This window comes from Eptesicus fuscus, chromosome 18 (genome assembly GCF_027574615.1).
Source record: "Eptesicus fuscus isolate TK198812 chromosome 18, DD_ASM_mEF_20220401, whole genome shotgun sequence".
NCBI lineage: Eukaryota > Metazoa > Chordata > Mammalia > Chiroptera > Vespertilionidae > Eptesicus > Eptesicus fuscus.
The window spans coordinates 666,659-688,682 of NC_072490.1; the positions used below are offsets into that span (position 1 = coordinate 666,659).

At 47.6% G+C, this 22,024-nt stretch overlaps 1 protein-coding gene across 1 annotated transcript in view; it reads right to left on the reverse strand.

The window, feature by feature from the left end:
* The window catches only part of SMARCC1 (SWI/SNF related, matrix associated, actin dependent regulator of chromatin subfamily c member 1), an 83,675-nt gene that overhangs the window by 32,297 nt on the left and 29,354 nt on the right, over positions 1-22,024 (reverse strand). The window contains exons 9-21 of the mRNA XM_054708112.1: positions 21,667-21,792; positions 19,615-19,736; positions 17,555-17,679; positions 15,777-15,836; positions 14,801-14,838; positions 13,532-13,653; positions 12,445-12,516; positions 9,249-9,362; positions 8,570-8,723; positions 6,912-7,025; positions 5,225-5,284; positions 2,395-2,653; positions 1,547-1,708 (exon numbers count right to left, since the gene is read on the reverse strand). Of these exons, the coding sequence (XP_054564087.1) occupies positions 1,547-1,708; positions 2,395-2,653; positions 5,225-5,284; positions 6,912-7,025; positions 8,570-8,723; positions 9,249-9,362; positions 12,445-12,516; positions 13,532-13,653; positions 14,801-14,838; positions 15,777-15,836; positions 17,555-17,679; positions 19,615-19,736; positions 21,667-21,792 (1,528 nt within the window). The remainder of the gene's footprint in view (positions 1-1,546; positions 1,709-2,394; positions 2,654-5,224; positions 5,285-6,911; positions 7,026-8,569; positions 8,724-9,248; positions 9,363-12,444; positions 12,517-13,531; positions 13,654-14,800; positions 14,839-15,776; positions 15,837-17,554; positions 17,680-19,614; positions 19,737-21,666; positions 21,793-22,024) is intronic.

The window sequence follows — 22,024 nt, forward strand, 5'->3', positions numbered from 1 at the left end:
ATCTCTGACACTTCCATTATAGCAATATTATAATATTTCCTATAATTAATTCCCTTTTAATGTGTGCAAATTTGTGCACTGGGCCACTAGTTATATATAAAATAGTATTTTTAGCCCTGACTGGTTTAGCTCAGTGGATAGAGCATCGGCCTGCAGACTGAAGAGTCCTGGGTTTGATTCCGGTCAAGGGCACATTGATTCCGGGTTGTGGGCTCAGTCCCCAGTAGGGGGCATGCAGGAGGTAGTCGATCAATGAGTCTCTCATCATTGATGTTTCTATCTCTCTCTCCCTCTCCCTTCCTCTCTGAAATCAATAAAACTATATATGTATATGAAAAATAATATTGTTACCTGGTTTGTAAATAGCCTCTTAAATAAGAACACTTCCCATTTGAAAAGCCAGGTATTGCTTATGAAGCTACTGAATTAAAATTTCACTTCTCTTCAAGATTGATTTAACAGAAATAGATAATTAAAAGTCCTTGTGTAAAGAGACTAAAGACAACCTAAATCATGGAAAGACATCCCATGTTCATTGACGAAAAGAATATCGTTGAGATGGCAATACTCCCCAAACTGAATGCAAATAAAAGCCACCATGAGATGCCACCTCTCACTCAAGGCTGTTATTACAAAGAAGGGAGGGGAACAGCGCTGGCGAGGATGTGGAGAAATCAGAACCTTTCTAAGCTGCTGGTGGGAACACAGCGCTACAGCCGCGATGGAAAACCGCTGAGTAGTTCTCCCACAAGTTACACGGATGACCCAGCAACTCCAGCCCGAGGGCCCGAGAAGGGAACAGCCGATGCTCACAGATGACACCACAGACGCTGTGGCAGCATCGTTCACAACGAGGAGGGGAAGATGTGGCGCATCCACTAGGAACAGGCTCGGCACGAAGAGACGCCGTGCTGATTTACCAGCAGGAAGGCACTTTGAAAACATCACGCTGAGCGAAGGAGTCGGATAAAGGCCACGCGTGGTGGGACTTCACCTAGAGGAAGTGTCCAGGAGAAGCAAGTCCGAGACGGAAAGCAGGCTCCTGGTCACCAGGCCGACAGAGGAGGGAGGGGGAGGGGCTGCTCATCCTAATGTGGGATTCTATTTTGGGAGGACGAGAAGGTTCTCACACTCGGTGACGATGGCTGGCAATATTGTGAATATGCTAGAAGCCACTGGATCACATACCTTTAAGTGGTTAACATAGGGGATTTTATGTTGTACGAATTTTGCCTCAATTTAAAACAAAACAACAATGAACTTGAACCTACACAGCAACATATGAATTCAAATGACTTCAATCCTTTCAGCATTCTCGTGTCTGTATTCTTAAAATCTACATCTAGAAACCGAAAATCAGAGTTTGCAACTGTGACATTATTAACAGTTATGAGAGAATATTTTAGTTCTATCTACCACAAAGGAAGCCAAGTAAGAGAGAAAAAGCTCACACACTCATGTTAAGAGACAGGCTTGCACTGACCACAGCACTCCCTTGCAAGCAAGCCGATTCCAGCGAGCTCAGCGGAAGCACGCGGCGACTCACCAAGCTTCTCCGGCTCCTCGGGGCCCGTGCCCGCGATGCAGCTGCTCTCCAGGCCGTAGGTGGGGTCCACTTTCCCGGAGGCTCGAGCTGCTTCTTGTACTTTCTTGACGTGAGCTTCCACCAGCTCCAGGGGCACCTCCTCCCGGACCCGGGAAAACTCCTCTGTTCAAGACAAACGGGACGGGGACCTGGCTTCACACGAGGATCTGCTTCACGTAAATCCCCCGGACACCCAGCACATATGGTGTCTCGTGTGCAGTGACCTTTCCGGGGACTCGGTCCCGCCTTCCCAGGACAACAGGGCAAATGAAAAATCGCGCACAGTAATGAAAACCTAGGTGCGTGTCCTAGTATCTCGCTATATAATAAGACAGAACTTTGAATCTGTATCATCAACAATCAAAACTGCTGTCCAAATTTCATCCAACTGCTTGGCTAGATGGATAATAAAGAAAACAGCAGGCACAGACCCCAGAAAGCCAGGGAAGAGTGCTGTGGTGAAGGCCTGATTCTAACTCGTAATGCAGTCCTAGGGGTCACAGGACTCCTTTGGCCAGTCGTGTCAAATGTCAAGTGAGTCACAACATACACCGTAAAAAATATTCTGACCCCCCCCCCAATCCTTAATGCTTTTAATTTTAAAACTATTACATTCTAAGTGCGTTAGTTTAAATTGTTATCCCTTTAAATACAACAGTATCGCATGGGGCAATGCCCGGTTTTTGTTCTGTAAGTAGCGGAATGAATGCAGTGCAGGAGGACATGTGAAGGGGAGAACACTGGTGTGAAGGGGAGGAGGAGGCCGCTATCTGGACGTGTCTGCGGCGAGATGGCTCAGCAGTCCATACCCAAAGCCGCTTTAGCTGCAGCAGATGCCACTCGGGGGTCCACCACGGAGGCCAGAAAGGCTACTGTGCTCATGACGGGGTTTCCTGACTGGCTGAAGGGGACCGGCTGGTAGGCCAGGGGCCCCAGGGAGGCGTCCGAGTTCTCCAGGTACGGGTCCTCGATGGGGAGCCGCAGGAAGTGGAGGATGCACTCGTCCTGAGTCCGACTGCCCACGTGCTCGGACACTTTGTTCCAATCGTCCTTGTACATCTCCAGGGCCTAAAAGGAACAAACAGCTTTGTATCGGGTAACAAGGAAGTGCTCTGTAATGACATCACAAGCCTGTGACTATTTTTCAGATAGTTTTAAAAACAGTAATAAAAATGGTCATACTCTGTATTAAAAGGTATGCACATTATAAAGGAAGAAAACCTGTCTTTTATTAATACACACGATTGTTTATATAGAAAATCCTAAGGAATCTATAAAAAGGGTACCAAAGCTGGAAAGTATTGCAAGGTCACAGGATAAGAGGAAATAGGAAAGCTTAATTGTGTTTCTATATACACCAGCAATAAAAAAAGTTTAAGTTGGGGGAAATTAAAGTATTTAAAATAGCACACAAAAAAAATACTAAGGAATAAATATATGAAAGAATATGTAAAGTCCACAAATTGAGAAAATAAAACTTTGAGAGAAATCAAAGACCTAAATAGAGATACTGTGCTCATTGCTAAGAAGTCTCAGTACTGTTAGGTGTCAATTCTCTCCAAATTGAACTAGATCCAATGCAATCCCATTCCAGTTCCAAGCTTTCTTTGTTAGAAATTCAGAAGCAGTACTAACATGTATGAAGTACACAAATCTCTAGTTTTAAAATTTGTCATTTTTCATAGAAAGTGCTGAAAAACTTAAATTGAACAACAACAAAAATAGTAAAAGCCATCTCCACCAAGAGGGAGGGTGATAGGATGGATAAAAACCAGAAGTACATGTGAAGCTGAGAGTCGGGGAATCGCTTGGGTAAAAAGAATCTACTCAGTAGCTCCCCAAAGTTCTCTCTAGAGCCATGATCCCAGGGGCTTTTGCAAAATCTGGAGACATTTTTGGTTGACTAACTGGGAGCTCTACTGGCATCTCGTGGGCAGAGGCCATGGGTGCTGTTCACACTGGACAATGCACGTGAGCGCCCACCGCAAAAAAAACCATCGGCCCATGTGCCAATAGCGGCTGACTGCACATCCCTGCTCTAGACCATTACACAGTCACCTGACTCCATGTTCCCGCTAAGCTATGAATTACTGACAAACACCCGCAGAAAGAGGGTGTTGGTGGTAAGCAAAGCTGCTGGAAGCCTTTGTTTCTCGCTGTGTGAGCGCGGCACCACCTGCTGATTCAATTGCATGTTTAACAGAAAAGCCCACCAGGCACGGCTCCACCTGCGGGAGAGGACACGCCCTGTGTGTAAGGCTGCGGGGCTTTCTGGCCGGGTCAGGGTCAGGGTCAGGGTCATTGGTGGCCCGGCCTCGGACTCCCTTTGTGTTTACGCCCGCTCGTCTTCCGCGGAGAGGAGGAGACGTTTTGGTGTCAATGTGCAGAGGGAGAACTGATGTGAGACTAAGTTTCTCTGCAGAACCCAGATTCTAAAACAGCAACACAACACTGAACTACATCCCCCACACGTCCTGAGCCCTTTTAAATTACCCTCCATGGCAGACAGGACTGGACAGAACAGTCCTGAAACTTAAGAAGCGGCTCAGAGAAGCAGCTCTCTGTGTATCACTGATACTGAATGGGCAGATGAGCATCAATTACAACAGCAGTCAAGACTGAAAACGAAGAAATCTTTTTGGATTTTGATCCAGAGAGCGAGCAGTGGAAGGAATCTTGGAACTGCCCATCTGAGGAAATCTAGTGACCAGCCACCACCAGCGTCCTTGCGCTTGAACCTGCGGCAGCCGCTGTCCTGGTCCGTGCAGGCAGAAGCACCGCTAGCACGTCTGGCGAGAACGCCCTCACGGGTCCTGCGTCAGCTCCCACAGCCCATCTACACCCACACGGAGCCATGTCCCGCAGCCTTCAGCTCAGCCGGCGACCGTTGTTCTGTAGCTCAGGACAAGCGGTCCCTCTTCCGAAATGGCCGCTAACCACCAAACCAACCGTCTCCATGTCCTGCCCGTCCGAGCAGACGTGGCCGCCAAGACCTCCTTGTGCGGCCCTGAGAGAGTCTTAAGTGAGGAGAAACCCAAACGCGGATTCAGTAAGACTGACTAGCACGATGCGGGTTAATGCCCGTTTGCCAGTCTGCTGCTTTCATAAACAAAGAGTGCTGTCCATCAGGGCTGGCATCCTCAGCTGCTTCTCGGAGTCGTTCTGGGAAGGAGGCGGCCATACACCCAAATGCATGAGCACTAGGACTCCTCTACAGGACTCAGGGGGCTGAGCTCAGGAAAACTGGATCTAAACAAAGGCTCAGCCTCAAACGCACGTCTGCTGCTCCAGGCCAGCCGATTGCCGCTCCGTGAAAACGAGGTCCCAGAATGGCCAGGCCTTCCAATGTAGGAGGAAAAGTTAGAAAACTTGAGCAAAGCTCCAATACTTATTTAATGTTGGCAACGGATTTTAAACAAAAGAAACCCAACCTGGGCCAAAATAACACATATCCAGGCTTGATCTCCTACTGAGGGCCAGTGTGTAACCTCCAGGTTTGATACCTACATAATAAAGACCCACTAACACTCATGACACGGATATAAGCATTTCACAGGAAGTTCCAAGGGCGATGCCAGCGCCAGTCCTGGGAGAGCGCCCCCCCGCCCCCCCGCGGCGGCCAGGCTCCCGTGTGCTCACCTCCAGCAGCAGCAGGGTCTCCTGCTCCGTCCACTCCCTTCCAGCGCTGGCGCCTTTACTCTGAAAACAAACCAGAGTTACTTCCTCGCCCTGCGCCCTGCGGCGGCCCGAGCGCAGGCTCCCAGCAACCAGGGCGGCGGGGAGAGAGCAGGCGAGGAGCCTGAGCTTCTCGCAGAAGATCTCTTTTTTGCTTACCGAAACGCTGATGAGTTAGACATGTTATTTCTACTATTTTGATATTTGAAAATACCTCTTGAAGCTACAAAGGCACAGTGTTTGGATGTTTATCCCAAGTCAGCTACACCATTATAACCACAGCAGATACTGGGTATAGCTTGAAGGCAAGACTTTAATCTCTTGATGAAAATCATCTCCAAACAAGCACCTTTTTCGTGAGAATCCCTCATACCTTCCAGTTCATGTGCGCACTGAGGTGTAAGAAAACCAATTCTGTGTTCCGTAAGAATTAACGATTACCTGTTGATTCCTTTTAAAAAATATTTTTTATTGATTTCAGAGAGGAAGGGAGAGGGAGATAGAAATATCAATGATGAGAGAGAATCATTGGTTAGCTGCCTCCTGCACGTCTCACACCGGGGATCGAGCCCACAACCCAGGCATGTGCTCTGAGTGGGAATCGAACCATGACCTCCTGTTTCATAGGTCGACACTCAACCACTGAGTCACCCCAGCTGGGCCAATTCCTATTTTTTATTTGCTTCATTCGTATTTGTAGGACTGAATATGTGGAATAACTGACTTTTTTTTTTGGCTTAATACTTATTGAAGTGATTAAAAACATTGATATGCTACTTTAACAAGTTTCAGTTTCTTGAACACTATAAGCCTTGTTGAAACAAGGCCACCAAAAATCTTTATTGCCTCCCAAAAAAGTTGGGCGAGAGATATTCTTTACCTACAGATGTTACTAATTCAAAATAGACATTCTAACATTCTCTCTCTGAAAACTCTACTTTGGAGATTACAATGTGACAAATGAAAAGTATGTGGACAGTTCGTGATGTCCTTGTTGTTGTCTCTAAAGTTTCTTGAGAGCTTGTTTGGAGGTTCTAGCCGGGGAGCGCAGCTACTCGTATACCCTTGACCATTCTTCCAGTGACCTAGTCCCCCCCCAAAATGCCTTGTCAAATCACCACACTTCACCCCGAACCAGCATTTTTATCTCGAGTAAGAAACGAGTTCTTTTCACTGTATCTCATGTGCCTCCTGTTCTCTGCTGTCTTTGTCCCGTCGCATCCAATGTCTTCTTCTCTTGGTCCTTTAGTTTCAATAAATCTAACCTGCCTGAGTTCACTGGCCCTGCTTTTTGCTCTATTCAGCCTATTGAACTCCTGAGTTAATTTCAGGTATATTTTTACATTATACAATATTCATTTGATTCCTTTTATATATTCCAATTCTCAGTTGAAATTCTCCATTTTGTCCTCTCTTTTACTTAACATATCAATCATAGTTATTTTTAAATACTCCTCTTCTAACCATGTAGAAAAATGGTAAAAGTGACTGTTCTTTTACAAAATGCCATCAGATTAGTAGAAAGCTCACCTCCTTACACTTTAGACAGTAAATTAAGTGTCTTATGGGAAATGACATTTCATAGAAGGAAGAAGGACGAAGAGGACATGCTGGATTGTAGTCAGTGTCTGTCTAGGAAAAACATCCTTACCTTTGCCAAGGTTTTTTTGGAGTAAATGTCAGTTCGGAGACCAAAGTTCTGCAAATCAATTGGCTTTTCCTTGTTCTTCTCAGGAAAATTTAACATCTGCTGAGCAGCAGGGACCTGTGAGTCACATAAAGGAAGGAGCTGCATTAACCTCTGAAGTCCAGGGGCCATCGGGGAAAGAGGCCCTCTGCAGCGCGAGGGACTGGCTCAGCACAGGAGACCTGCTGCCCTCTGAGGTCCAGCTCGGGACCCTCCTCACACGGCTCCAGGCCAGTCTGCCCTCCCTTTGCTGGAGCCCAAGAGAGAATGGAAGGGAGCGGGGAGGCAGAGAGAGAGAAACATCAATGTGAGACACACAGCAACTGGCTGCCTCATGCTGCGACCCACCAGCAGAGACCACACTGAGAGGACACACCTGGGGAGCTGCTGCACATCCTACTGGGGTCTCCCCTGTGAGCTCCCCACAAACTCTGATCTGAAAGCCCTTAGGGTGGGGGAGGGGTGAGCAGCCAGGGAGAATTCAGTGGGGAAAAAAGAGACATATGTCACGCTTTCAACAATAAAAAATTTAAATTAAAAAACAACCACCACCTTAGGATGGAGGACCAAGCTGCTCTCCCTCCAGGGAGCATGCCCTCGCTTCCCCGCCCCCCGGGCACATTACCATGAGCTTCTTCCTCCCGAGCCCACGGGCCCTTCCTTTGCCTCTAGACCTTGTCTGCTAAGCCCACTGCTTCCAGGAACTACTTTTTCTACCTCTGTAATCTACCCAATAAATGTCCTCTTACAAAAAAATAATAATAAGTTAAGGGGATTGAAGCTTTTAAAGAATGGTTTAGCCGTAGCCCATTTGGCTCAGTGGATAGAGCGTCAGGCCTGCGGACTGAAGGGTCCCAGGTTCAATTCTGGTCAAGGGCACATGCTGGGGTTGCAGGCTCGATCCTCAGTAGGGGGTATGCAGGAAGCAGCCAATCAATGATTCTCCTCATTGATGTTTCTATCTCTCTCTCCCTCTCCCTGTCTCTCTGAAATCAATAAAAAAGTTTTTGTTTTTTTAAAAAGGAATGGTTTAATAGCAGAACCTAATAAAACTCTCACTCCTGGTAGAGACTCTACAAAAAAAATAAATACTAACACTTCCACACCACCCTTCTAGCAACATTTTAACACATAACACTTGCTGTCTCTCTTAGGTCACAGAAAAAGCAGACAACACATTTTCCTAAACACTCTCCCGTTTCCCAATGCAGGGCAATGGAAAGCTCAGCGTCACGCCCTTCAGTGAACGCTGTCCATAATCTGACATTTTCAAGAACACGTGTGTGAACGCCCTCTTCCCAAATGGGACGAAGGGGAAGGAGTTCAAACACCGGGAACAGCTTTGGACAACCTGCTCGTCGCGTTGGCGTCTTGGATGCCAGAGGGCACGGGAGTCAGGAGTCGGAGAGAGCCTGCACCGCGGGGCAGGAAGGGCAGAGCCCAGGGGTTGATGGGAGCATGACCTCACACACCGAACAGACACCCGGCTCCAACGTGCCCAACAGACAAAAGCAAACAAAACCCACCAGCTAAAGGGAGCGCTGCCCCATGACGACGACGCTAACGCCTGGACAGGAAGCTCGAGGGGAGCGTTCCCTGAAGAGAGGGCAGAACTCACGTACCTGAGGTGATCGCAGGTGCAGAGGCACAAGCCCAGAGGGGGTGTCAGCCAGCACGTTGAAGTGAGGAGTGGGGGGGGGGCCCATCGCCATGGGCCGGCTCTCGGGGTCCACTTGGTAATTAACAAGGCCCCACTGCTCTAGGAAGGCGTGAACCCTGAAGAAGCAAGCTCTGGTTAAAGCTGAGTGCACGCCTTTTCATTTAAAAACAAATAAACAAAAAACAAGCAAACATCTTCTGTCCAGGCGATGAGCCGTGAGGAAGTAGCGGACACTTCTGGTTTGTGGAAGGAGGGATGACTCCTACAGGCGCCTCAGGCCTGGCATAAAGCCTAACCTTCCCACCAGCAAGGAGGGCGAGCGCTCAGCTGGACCCGGGAGGGCTCACCCACACCAGTCAGGGCCCCCCCGCCCGCCCTCAGGCAGCTCTAGGGCACAGAGCTTGTCCACTCCCCTCCCCGCCACTCTCCACCTCGGGGCATTTTACAATTGGACTCTAAAATAAAAGATTATAAAATGTTGAGAGAGGAAAAATTCCAAAGCATCACCTATATTCACCCCCTGAGTGAGAGACAGGAGACGGGGCTGACTTTATCGAGCGAGGAAACAGCCGGCCAGTCGATCGGCCCTCAGGCAGCAATCTGGTCAGGCCGCCTGCAGGAAGCCGGGCACAGGCGCTTACCTCATCACGGCGCACACGTCTCCAGTCAGGTTCCTCCGACACGCGGTGCTGGTCAGATATTCTTGGGGGTTCAGGCGATATGTGTCAATCATAAAATTGCGATACGCCAAGTATCTAAAAAGCAATGGCAAAATTCTTAGTGTGGACACACATCCTTTCAGAAAGTCCCTCACGGAGCGAACAACTTGCACATTCCTCACAACTAAATACAAGAAGTCCACGACATTCCAACCCGTGAGTGACACGCGTGGGTCTTCACAGTCCAGCGGTGTCACGGGGTAGGGCCCTCTAACATGCAAAACAACTCCTGACTAACGTGCGCACGAAGGAAGCTGGCCAAGTTCACGTGAAGCGACATGGAGACAAGCTGGTGAGTGGAGAGCTGCCTGCGGCACCCTTACCCAGATGTCCTCCCTAGCGCTCAGCCCTGCGCCCCCAGGTTCCCAACCGAAGGTGAAAGAGACTGTTCCCGATTCCCAGTTTTAGCTGACTCTACAGAGACGAAGCTCTGACTCCAAGGCTGACGGCACAGGGCCCAGCAATGTCCATGGCTGCGCACCCGCGGGAGCCTCGGGGCCGCTGCGCTGCGTCTCTAGCGCTGACTGCGTGCGCCGGGCCTGGTGCCGAGCACTGCCCCTGCACGCATCGCTTAGCCCCCACCATGCACGGCTGTTAGCGCCCCATTTGCAGAAGCGGAGACTGAAGCACCAGGTGATAAAGGTCTGTCCTGGACCTCAGACCGGGGAGGGTGACGCTGGCTTCAGTGCAGACGTGTGGGGCCCTAGGCCGTGCTGCGTCTCATCGCCACACTCTTCCTAGAGCCACGCGTGGCTTTCGCTCCGACCTGGCTGCTGTACACCTGCCTGGCAGTTTTTCAGGCAACAAGTAGAAGCCATGAGGCCAAACTCAGAGGTCACACAGAACTTTTTTTTTAAGAGAGAAAAACAGATGGGGGGGTCAGAGGAGATTCCACAATGTGCCCAAGCATTTTGCCACAAAATACTTAGAGTGAGAGTGCTAAGAAGCTAGAGACATAGCAACAGTTCTTGCAACCAAAGTCAGACAAAAGCAGGGCAGCCCGATTCGAGGGGCACAGTCTCTAGAAGGGCCTGAAAGGCACAGGTGGGCCACCGCAGGCTGAAAGGTGAATCCAAGTTCAACGGACTCAAGTGCTAACGGTGCTTTTGAGCGGAAGACTCCCAAGGACGGTAAGAACTTACAAACGCTGGCAATTAGCGAAGTAGGTGGCAGCATAGACCACGACTGCGCAGACGAAGACATTATCAGGGAAACGCAGGGTTTCTCATGGGGAATCTTCGACTCTGGTTCCAAGTGACTCCTGACAGTGTTGTTCCAGCTTCAAGCCTGCGTTTCTCTGACATCTAAGCTCAGAACCTCAAACTGCCTTGCACAGGCTGCCCCCAGTATATCCGCACGATCCCATCATCCTTCCCTAACTACCCCCAGCATATCCGCACGATCCCATCATCCTTCCCTAACTACCCCCAGCATATCCGCACAATCCCATCATCCTTCCCTAACTACCCCCAGTATATCTGCACGATCCCATCATCCTTCCCTAACTACCCCCAGCTTTTCCGCACGATCCCATCATCCTTCCCTAACTACCCCCAGCACATCCGCACCATCCCATCATCCTTCCCTAACTACCCCCAGCATATCCGCACGATCCCATCATCCTTCCCTAACTACCCCCAGCACATCCGCACGATCCCATCATCCTTCCCTAACTACCCCCAGCATATCCGCACGATCCCATCATCCTTCCCTAACTACCCCCAGCACATCCGCACAATCCCATCATCCTTCCCTAACTACCCCCAGTATATCCGCACGATCCCATCATCCTTCCCTAACTACCCCCAGTATATCCGCACAATCCCATCATCCTTCCCTAACTACCCCCAGTATATCCGCACAATCCCATCATCCTTCCCTAACTACCCCCAGTATATCCGCACGATCCCATCATCCTTCCCTAACTACCCCCAGTATATCTGCACGATCCCATCATCCTTCCCTAACTACCCCCAGTATATCTGCACGATCCCATCATCCTTCCCTAACTACCCCCAGCACATCCGCACGATCCCATCATCCTTCCCTAACTACCCCCAGTATATCCGCACAATCCCATCATCCTTCCCTAACTACCCCCAGCATATCCGCACGATCCCATCATCCTTCCCTAACTACCCCCAGTATATCCGCACGATCCCATCATCCTTCCCTAACTACCCCCAGTATATCCGCACGATCCCATCATCCTTCCCTAACCATTTAAACAAGAGATATCTATTTTGCAGTCACAAGTATCTAACAGACAACGGATTAACACTATGAAGATAATAAATGGAAAGATAGTGCCAGTATGATAGGTGCGGATTTATTCAGGGCGAGGGTTTCTAGAAGTGTGTATTTAACCGTCACCAGGCAAAGGCAAAACATACGTCCTGACAAACGTCCTCCTCCCAGCGAGTTTCACTACTTCCAAGGCAAAAGCACAGAACACATCACGCAGCGAGGAGTGATTCCTGTGCAGTTGCATCCTCCTCTCTGGCATCCTTTTAAGGACTAGTCATTCATCAGACAAACAAGGTGAAAGTTCCATTTTGTCCTCAATTATTACATACTAGTGACCCAGTGCACAAAATTCATGCACGGGGTGGGGGGTGTCCCTCAGCCCGGCCTACATCCCTCTTGCAATCTGGGACCGCTGGCTTCTAACTGCTCACCTGCCTGCCTGCCTGATCGCCCCTAACCGCCTCTGCCTCGGCCCCGCGACCATGGCTTTGTCCAGAAGGACGCCCAGAAGGTCTCCCAGTCTAATTAGCATATTACCCTTGTATTAGTATAAATAAGTATCTATAGCTCATACCACATATGTACACACAATGTGGGTGGGAACTGTTGGAAAGGAACCTGAACAATTTTAGTGAAAAACCATTACTGAACTCAAACTTTAGTTGCAAGAGCTGACATGTATGTAGTTCAAGGTTGAGAAAGAAAAAAATGTGAAGCCATTTCCTTTGAGGGAAGGAATTCCGAGCAGCAGAGATGTGAACATTAACTCGGAAGGAAGAGTTAGGAACCCCGCCAAACACACAATTTCTCTGCAGACCAGCCCCGCCCAGTACATGGCGGTATCAGCATCCCATCAGCACATGGCACTCACATCTCTGGAGTCTTGGATTTGTTTTTTCCATTGAAAAACTCAGGAAGCGCACGCCGTTCAATCACGTGAATACTGAACAGAAAAAGAAAAAGACTGGGAGTAAGTACTCTTTGAAAAATAAAAATCTCAAAATGTGAGCTAAGCTTAATTTTCAAAGCAAAACTGACGAATCTAAAACGTGAGCGCTACTCGCAAAAGCGAACTGGCTGCGCACAGCTCCTGCGCGCTGACAGTGTGTCAGAGGGTCAGGGAAGCGCTCCCTTCCTCACCCAGTCCTTTCTGCAGTTTTTCCGTTCCTAGAACCAAACTCGACTAGATGAGCTACAAGACAGAAAGAGTTCTTTGGAAATTGGGTGACAGAAATCACAGTAGTTGGCATGGCAACAAACTGGTAAAATGCATGACAAAATGCACGTCGGGCCAGAAGACGATGGACTTCACACTAATCGGTCCTCAGGCTCTTCACCCCCTGCCCCGTCCTGTCCAGCCCTCAGAAACTCTGTGGTGAACTGAATTTAAAAATTATGTAAGAGTTTACTGCTTTTAGAAAGATCACAGAACCTTTCTATTTTTTTCTTATTGACTTGTTTTATTGCTCTTTTGGGGTGCCATTGGTTAACAGGATCACAGGTTTCAGGGGTACAATTCTCTATCTGTATAGTGCATTGTGTGTTCACCACCCAAGTCAAGTCTCTCTTCATCACCACTACAACCTCCTAACCATCTCCTACCTCCTCCCACACCCTCTGGAGGTCACCCTACTGTTGTCGTCTATGAGGTGTGTTTTTTTTCCTTAATCCCTGCACCTTTTTCACCCAGCCCCCCACTCCCTCCTCTCTGACAGCTGCCAGTCTGTTCTCCTTATCTGTGAGTCTGTTTCTGCTTGTTCATCGATTCCACATGTAAGTGAAATCCTATGGTCCTCGTCTTTCTCTGGCTGGCATAGTTCACTTAGCACAATGCTCTCCAGGCCCACCCACACTATCGCCAAAGGTATTCCATCGTGTAAACGTACCACAGCCTTTCTTTTTGTCAATTCTCACCGAGGATATTGCCCCACCCTGCGCACAGAGGGAGGGCTACTCACCAGTTATAATCAAACCAGGATGCGTAGCTAGGAATGATGATGTGATTGGTCTGCTCCGTCACGTTATCTTCACCAGGGTCCACTGACCGACTCTGATCACCTTTGCTGGGGTCGTCATCTTCCTACAGAAAAGAAGCCAAAGTGAAGGAAGAGAAAGAGACAACTAGAGACACTGAACCGCTTTCAAACCGCTCATGTCACGTCCCAGAAAATGAAGCTATTTGTTCCCATTTCAAGGACCAGGAAAATAAATTCCAAGTGAAACAGGCTTTCGCGATCTCTAAGGCACCTCACCAGCTGTCTGGTGACACGCAGAGCACGCCTGCCTTTCACACGAGGGAATCCGCACGTACAGGGACGTGCCTCTCCGCGAGGCTCCGCCTCAGGCTGGTGAAAGAAGGCTGTTCCCATAGTGAGGAACGCAGCCCCCTGTCCACCCGTCTCCAATAGTGTGTTCCTGACTTGTCCAGGTTTACGCTTTACCTGCATCGGATCCCACGCCTAAGTTATTAGCTCTCAAGTTACTGGTGAGGAGCGGACTCCAGGACACGAGTGAGGCATAATGACAAGGCTGCCCATCCCGAGACGGAGCCCGGGGACCTGCTAACAACGCGCTGTGCACAATCTCACTGCCTCCCGACGAGCAGCAGGTGCTGTTCCTCACCTGCTTCGTGGTGAGACTACGATGCAGAGCTAAGAAGCTGGAATCAAATATAACTCCAGGCCGAAACCGGTTTGGCTCAGTGGATAGAGCTTCGGCCTGCGGACTGAAGGGTCCCAGGTTCGATTCCGGTCAAGGGCATGTAACTTGGTTTCGGGCACATCCCCAGTACGGGGTGTGCAGGAGGCAGCTGAGCGATGTTTCTCTCTCATCGATGTTTCTAAACTCTCTATCCCTCTCTCTTCCTCTCTGTAAAAAATCAATAAAATTAAAAAATATATATATACAAAATATATATATATATATAACTCCAGGGCCCAGGTAGAAGGCCTACACTCTCAGTCACTCCCACTAAAAGCTCCCTGATTTGTATCAGAAATAAATTATGGAGGCTCTGCTAGTGATTCCATCTAAACACCTGGTTTTTCTAACAGTAATTTCAAAATTATTGCTTCCCCAGGCACACTGCTGAGAAGATGGAAATTTCCTTTTGGTAAAACTTTGGGGGTCAAGAAGCACAAATTATTTGGGGGGATTTGTTAAAGAAGACATTTAAAATCATAAGGGCCTCAAAACAGAGTATTTCTAAGGACCTAGCGGAACGTTACCTTTCCTCCTGTTGTGACTGCTTCTTCGTCCTGCTCATCTGTAAAACCAAAACACACCCTTACTTAAAGAGCAGGCAAAGCTGCTTGCACTTCTTGCAAAGTTCAGGTTTCAGTAACTGACACTGGACAAAGAAGAGAGAACGGAGAACTAAAGCAAACCCGCCTCAAACCATTCAGCGAGTGGGGATTGTACACAGAAGCACAGAGGTGAGGAGAAATCCAAAGCATAAACCAGTGGTTGGCAAACTGCGGCTCGAGAGCCAGTTTGCCAACCACTGGCATAAACAATTAAAAATTTCCAACACGAGGGAATTCTTAACTAATTACTGCTGGTCATGATCTTACTTAATAGGACAGGGGCTTGACTAGGCTCTTTCCTCCTGAGGCTGTGAAGTAAGTAATGGCGGTCCGGACCCGGGAGGCAGTGAGTAAGGAATGAGGAGTGAAGAAAGTGGTTCCGCTCACTCCCCACAGACCAAGTCCCTAAGAGGGTCGGTACCTTCTGAGAGAGGGGATGCAGGCCCTCAGTGTGCTCACAGAAGCACGGGAGCAAACCCACACGCAATTCCACTGGGGAAGGGAAGTGCCAGTGTGATAAAGGGGAGAGATTCTGGCACAAACGTTACGTTAAGTTTCGGTAACATTTTTCTTTCTTTTTAATTACTATCACCGTTAGCAGTGACTAAGGCATTGCGAGTAATTTAACTACCAACAATTTCTTTAAAACTCAGAAATTCTGATTTATGTATAATATCAGAACATAATATCAGGATTAAAGACTGAAAAGAATGGATCGCAGAACATCAACGTTCCTAGTCTGGTAGCAAACCAACCCACCATGCTGCTCCAGGGAACGGCAATCAGTATCTGTTGGAACGGATCGCAACTGAAAGCCATCTCTCCCGATACAGTCAGACACCGAGGAGCGGACGTTAAGACAGAAAACACCACAGGTTGGGCAGGTTTTGTTTTTTACCTAGATCGGCTACAGTTCCTCCTTTCACAGGCGTATTCTCGCTATCTTTCTTTGGATTTACTAGAAGGAAAAAAAAGCATTGTTTTAGGCGGAAAGTTCTACTTGTTTTTAAGAGAAAAGCAGAATAGATTTAAAAACACGCGAATCTCCCTGCAACTGCCCCATCACTCAGCCCTCACCATCCAACCACAACCCCGAGAAGCGGCCCACGTGATGACACTACATTTGTAATTACAAAGCACCAAAATGTTTTCATCATAAAAGTACACAAATAGAGCAAAACAGAAAAAGAAGCTTTTAACTCCTTTCCTAAAAGAAGCATGTGTTACTTTGTGTCTTTGTTGATTCACATTTTTGTGCCCTTCGTTTAGAAAACCTGAGGGAGAAATGGTACCTTTTATACACCTAGGTGACTCTGAGACATATCCTGAGGACGTACAAATCCTCTATGAACGGTACTCAGACTGTCCTTAGCTCTCTACCTTTCTCCTGGGACTGTGTACCTGTGTGACACTTCCAGGTAAGAACTCCTAGTTACATTACGTCCCTTCCATTCTCAATAGATCCAGTGCGTCCGTGCGTAGATGACGAAGTAACTAGCCCTGTACTGATTGAAACCTGACCTTGAGTTTTCCACTATCCTATAATCAACATTCCTTTCTCCGTGTCGTCATGCATGTTAACGAGTGCATGTACATGGGCCTACATTTGAGCTGGCCATTCAATTCCACTGATGCATCCAGCCATTCCTGTGTCCAACCACACTATATTGATCATTATAGCTTTACCAGAGGCTTGAGGCACGGAATTCGTGCAGGGGCTCGGCCCTCACAGCCCTAGCTTTGTCCGGAAGGACGTCTGGAAGGTCGTTTGGCTGTCTGGTCTAATTAGCATATTACGCTTTTATTACTATAAAAGGTAGTTTAGGGATCTGCAAGGACTACCAGCACCTTCTCAGCACTTTTATCTCAAATGAATCTGATGACTTTTATGAACATGATCTCCCACGTGACCTCCAGATACCTCTGTGAGGTTTGCAGAGCCCCATTTTATACAATGTGATGATTTTAGAAATGCATGTAGCATATTACAGGTGACTGCATTTTCCGTTACAAAAGACAGGAAAGGGCATAAGTTATATTATGGTAAATTTCACACATTCCTCTCAACTAGACAATAGTGATTCTAAATATAGTTGATAAATTAAGGATACATTTAATACCTATAATAAACGACAACAAATTTAGATAGAAAGCAAATAGAGAATAGAAAATCTGGAGACAAAGAATAGCAGTGGTTGCAGGGAGGGGGAGGGGTAATTTGGACCCAATAGGTACTGGGGTTCTTTTCAGGGGAATGTACAGGTGCTGGAATGAAGAGTCCAGCCATCGGGAGGACAGGATCGTCCTAACCGTATACGCCCTTAAGAGCAGAGCTTCAAAGCACATGAAGAGAACACGTGAGCAGGAGGGAAGGGACAATCTCCAGACCCACAGGCACGGTTAGAGGGCATGCCACATCCTCGGCCCAGGAACTGGCACGAGGAAACACTGCACTTTTCTTCATCCTATTGGTTCTGCTGGGATTTCTAAAACATGAATTTTTAAATATTACTAAATTTAGACAACATTTTGGTCACAGTGTACATTCTCGATAAACAAAAAGTTCCAAAAGACGGGGAAAGAGGAGCTGCCTAAGGCTGACGGTACGAGGGGTCTGGTCGTCCTTGACAGCTGAGGCCTCAGGCCCGCCCTCAGGCCCGGCCGCCGAGCACACACCGTTTTTGGGGAGCACCACTTCCTCGACATTGGGCACGGGCGTGGGGTCCTCCATGTCCCTGGTGAGGTCTTCCTGCTCCTCTTCCTCTTTCTGACTCCTGCGCTTCCCATAGAGACTCGCTTGGCTAAAACAGACAGAGCGTGTGAAAAGTAGACAAGGCCATTACAGCTATTTATCGCAAGCAATTTCGAAGGCTTCCCCTTCACTGTAATGAGAATCTATGTCCAGAACCACCTTAAAAGACAAGTGAAATCAAATTAGATACATCCCCCAAAGTACAGCCAAAAGGAAAATATAGTCACTAGGCATAAACACAGACACTAAATCCTACTGTACAAATTGCAGACCACACCCTAAAAGAGGCTTAAGCTAGTGTAAGAAAGAACATCTGCTATGGAAATGTGACGACACGTATTTGCTCAGGTCATAAACAATCACTTACATAAGATGTTTGGTCAGAGATATAAAACACTGTATTTTCTCGCTGTTTATATCATTCGAATACCAGGAGGTACAAAGCAGAATCACTTAGGATGGTACTAACTTGGTACTCATGCTTTTTGTAAAAACTGTCATTGCTCTTTCACCAATTCAATCAAATAAATATTTATTGTTAAAACTAACACGTGCCAGAATGCATGTTGAAGTTCAAACAAGAATGGAATGATTCCTTACCCTGAGGAATTAAAGAGGATACAGAACAGAAATCATTACCTAATGCATAAACGTGACACATGCCATAAGAGAAAGGAATAAAGGCACCAAGAAATAAAGCTCGAAGAAACAGTCCAGATCGCAGGCGACAGCTCAGCTCAGCTCAACAGTGACAATTCACGAAGAAGCAGGCAACGTTTCAGGATGATGAGTAAAGGCACAAAGATGGAAAAAGAAAGTAACTTGTACACGAGGGACTGGGGCGTGGGGTGGAGACACAGGACGGACCAGCCTGAGGCCTCCACTCTGAACACTCACCTTCCCCTCTAAGAGGGGCAGCATGTCGCTATCGGTGAGACCAGCGGTCGCCAACCTTCGGACTCACGGACCACCCGTGATCCGCGGGCCACCGGCTGTGACCGCTGGGCTGGACTGAGGGATACAGGTTCAAGTTTTCAAACAAAAAGTACATGACAATTTTTAAAAGGCCTATGAACCTAAAGGTGGTGGGGAGATTAAATATGCAAAAAGGGAAGAAAAGATGCAGGGAAGATGAATGAAACAAACACTCAGAAAACAGATTTGGGTTAAATACAGGATCCTCAGGGGAAACTTAGGTGAGCCACGGCCCGCTCCCTAGAAGACAGAGCTAGCAACTGAAGGACACACAGCGTTCTTTTCAGGGAACTCCGTGTGGTGGGTTCTGCACTCAAAGGAGAGGCCGAACGCACCACCGTGAGCCCTAGGCGGCCGCGCTTCGGCTCAGTGCCCACGGGCGCCCGGACCCCCGCTCAGCCCACTGGAGAGCAGCACACTGACGCCAGGCTTCCCTCGCAGGGTCTCAGGTGGGTCCGAAATGTCTGAACATCAAGATTCAGATCCGGTACTTAAGAAATAAGGTTACCCTCAATAATACCTGAAGAAAAATCTACTTTCACGGTATTCACTTGGGTTCACATTGGGTCTTCCATGTCCTTGATAAGGTCTTCACAATATATACATACATGCAGCATGAGAAAATAGTAAAATCATTTTTATGACTGTAGCTGGTTCATGAGTGTTATTGATAAATGTTATCAAAATATTTTGAGCTAACTATTGAAAGTATTCAGTATTCTCTACCATTTATTAAGTATCTACTTCAGGCCATGCACTATACAAGGACGTAAGTCACAGGTTCATGACCTGTATGAGTCATTTTGATCACAAATGGGACAGGTGACAAAATCAGAGAGACACTGACACTAACGATGACGAATATAATGTCCTAAACGCTTTAGCAACCATTCTCAATATGCTTAGATGCGGAAGAAAGACTGTGTTCACACAACTTGTGCTGTGCAGGGCACCCCGAGAGAGCCCTTGGGAGTCTGCCCGGATGCGCGGCCCAGGCTGCGGTGCTTACCCTTTCTTCCCACTCTTCTTCCGGGACTCTGTGGGCGTGGGGGGTGGCGGGGAAGGCGAGTGCTTCCTCTTCCGGGCACTAGCTGATGCTTTCCTGTCTCTCCTCTCGGGGCTTCGGACTGGCTAGGAAGAGGCAAATGGAGAGGAGTATCAGCCAGCCTGGCCGACTCCTCCGTTTCTACAAGCCCTTGCCCAAAGTGCCTTTTCACAGACAGTAACCAGCACACGCGCTCAGAGCAAACGGGGCCACACCACAAGCCTCCTGGCCACAGCAGTCACGAGACTCCCCGCGTCACCCAGGGAAACCCAGCACTAGCTCCAGGACCCCACCACGCTACAGACCAGAGCGGCCCAAGCCTATGGCGAAAACTACCCCTGCTCACAGCCGGGCTTCCAGGTTGGAAAAACATGTCCAATAATTAGTAGAAAAATATAAAACGTGTTATTAATAAAATACAAAGCCAGGCTGAATAAGCTTGGGGAAATGTGCCAGAAACTACTCCTAATTCATCAGAAAATAAAAACAATAGGTAACTTTGATACAAAAGATGTGAAATAAGATGGCAAAGTCAACCTATAAAACTATTCCAACTTGCAGGTGGCATTAAACCTCAGGAATCCACAGAACAACTATCCCAGCTAACAGGTGAGGTCATCAAGAGTGCAGGGCACAGATCCATACACAGAAGCTGACCTGCAGACGCTCACTGCCAATCTTAACGAGACAGACCGTAATAAAGAAACCCCGAAAGGACCCAAAGAATTGGACCTGAGGTGTCCCTCGCTCCCAAAAAAGCAGAGCTAAAATATCAATTAAACTTTCATCTCCTCGGCCCCTCACACCCCTTGCATCTAGGTTTCCTTTCAGCAGCTCTACAACCTCAGGTGGGACCTGAGCATCGTCAGAGCCCACAAGAGAAGTCTGGAAGAAAACCTAAACTGCCCACGCCTTTGATTAGTATGTAAATCTGACCTTCAATTTTTAAAGGCATATTAGATCAATTTTATATAATCCCCCCTAAAGATAAGTGAATAAGTAAACTACCCATCTACATCTATACAGGGGTGGGTAGGACAGGTCAGGTCAATAATGTGATATGGAAATTAGAATATTCCTGATGACACAAAGATTCGGTTTGAAATGCATTAAGGGAAAACAAATATGTAAACATATTAAAGAAGGAGGCCAAAATAAAAAAATTTAAAGTGATATTCTAAAGCAAACAGGAACAAACTAAAAATGAAACAATATGAAAAAGACCTAGTTTTAAAATATTCTTAAAAACAAGGAACACACCATGTGACAGAGAAGAAAAACACAGGCTGAAAATAGTAGGGAAGACCTGCACTTTCTAAGTGAATGGTTAAAGGTGTATTTGTCTCAAAGATTTAAAAAAACTAAAATAAAAAGCAAACCCCCAAATTTGACTGCCCCCCCTGAAAAGGACTCTGGAATCGCAGGTCTCGGCCTAAGGCTGCCACACAACCCAACCCAGACACATGGCCGCTGCCTTCTCAGCTCAGGGCGTTCTGGGGCCACACCCGCCCCACAGCGGGCCTGGAAGGAACACGGGTACGTATTTAAGGGGTGGGCTTGTTAAATGACTAGAGCGGTAAGTAGCAAGTCTTCCCACCTCAAAAAGGACTCAACTGTCCCCGAGACCTCGAAGGCCGATGCTCTGTACGACCCCCTGCATGTGAGTAAAGCCATTCAAAACATCCGAACTAAGTGAGCCTTCCCTTGGGAAACGAACAGCGCAGTTAAATTACACCGGGATGTATTTGGTACGTCAGAATGAAAACTCAGCTCTAGAGAACGTAGTCAGCTGACCGCTGTCATACCGCACGGCCACTTCTCATCTTAGTGACCCCGAGATTTGCACGGCCCTCCTTGGAGGTGCCAACTCCTGAGACGGTAGTCACTTTCCTATGATATGTACTAGATGGCTGATGCGCCTGGGTTTTATGTGACAGTTTGTCCATGAATATCTGAGAACGTTCAGGCCAAGAAAGAAGAAACACCTAGTGGAGTAAATGGTGCTGAACCAAATACCTCTTCATTCTTTGTGGAAATTCGCTGTCGGAAACTCACGGGCTTCCTGTTCTCATCCACCTCATAGTCCTCCTCATTCATCCATTCATTGAACACATCAGTGTCCAAAATCCATTTTGCATGAACCTAAAACCACATTAAAGCAGGAATACCTACATAAATAATAAAATCACTCGAATCTAAAAGTATTAAAAAGGAAAGAGGCTTTAAAAGTACTTAACAGAAAAGAAGCTGATTTTTTATCCCCAAATCCTCAACTGCACATTACAAACTTAAAACATAAGACAATGACAGCCTGGCCAGTGTGGCTCAGTGGTTGAACATGGATCTATGAACCAGGAGATCGCTCTTTGATTCC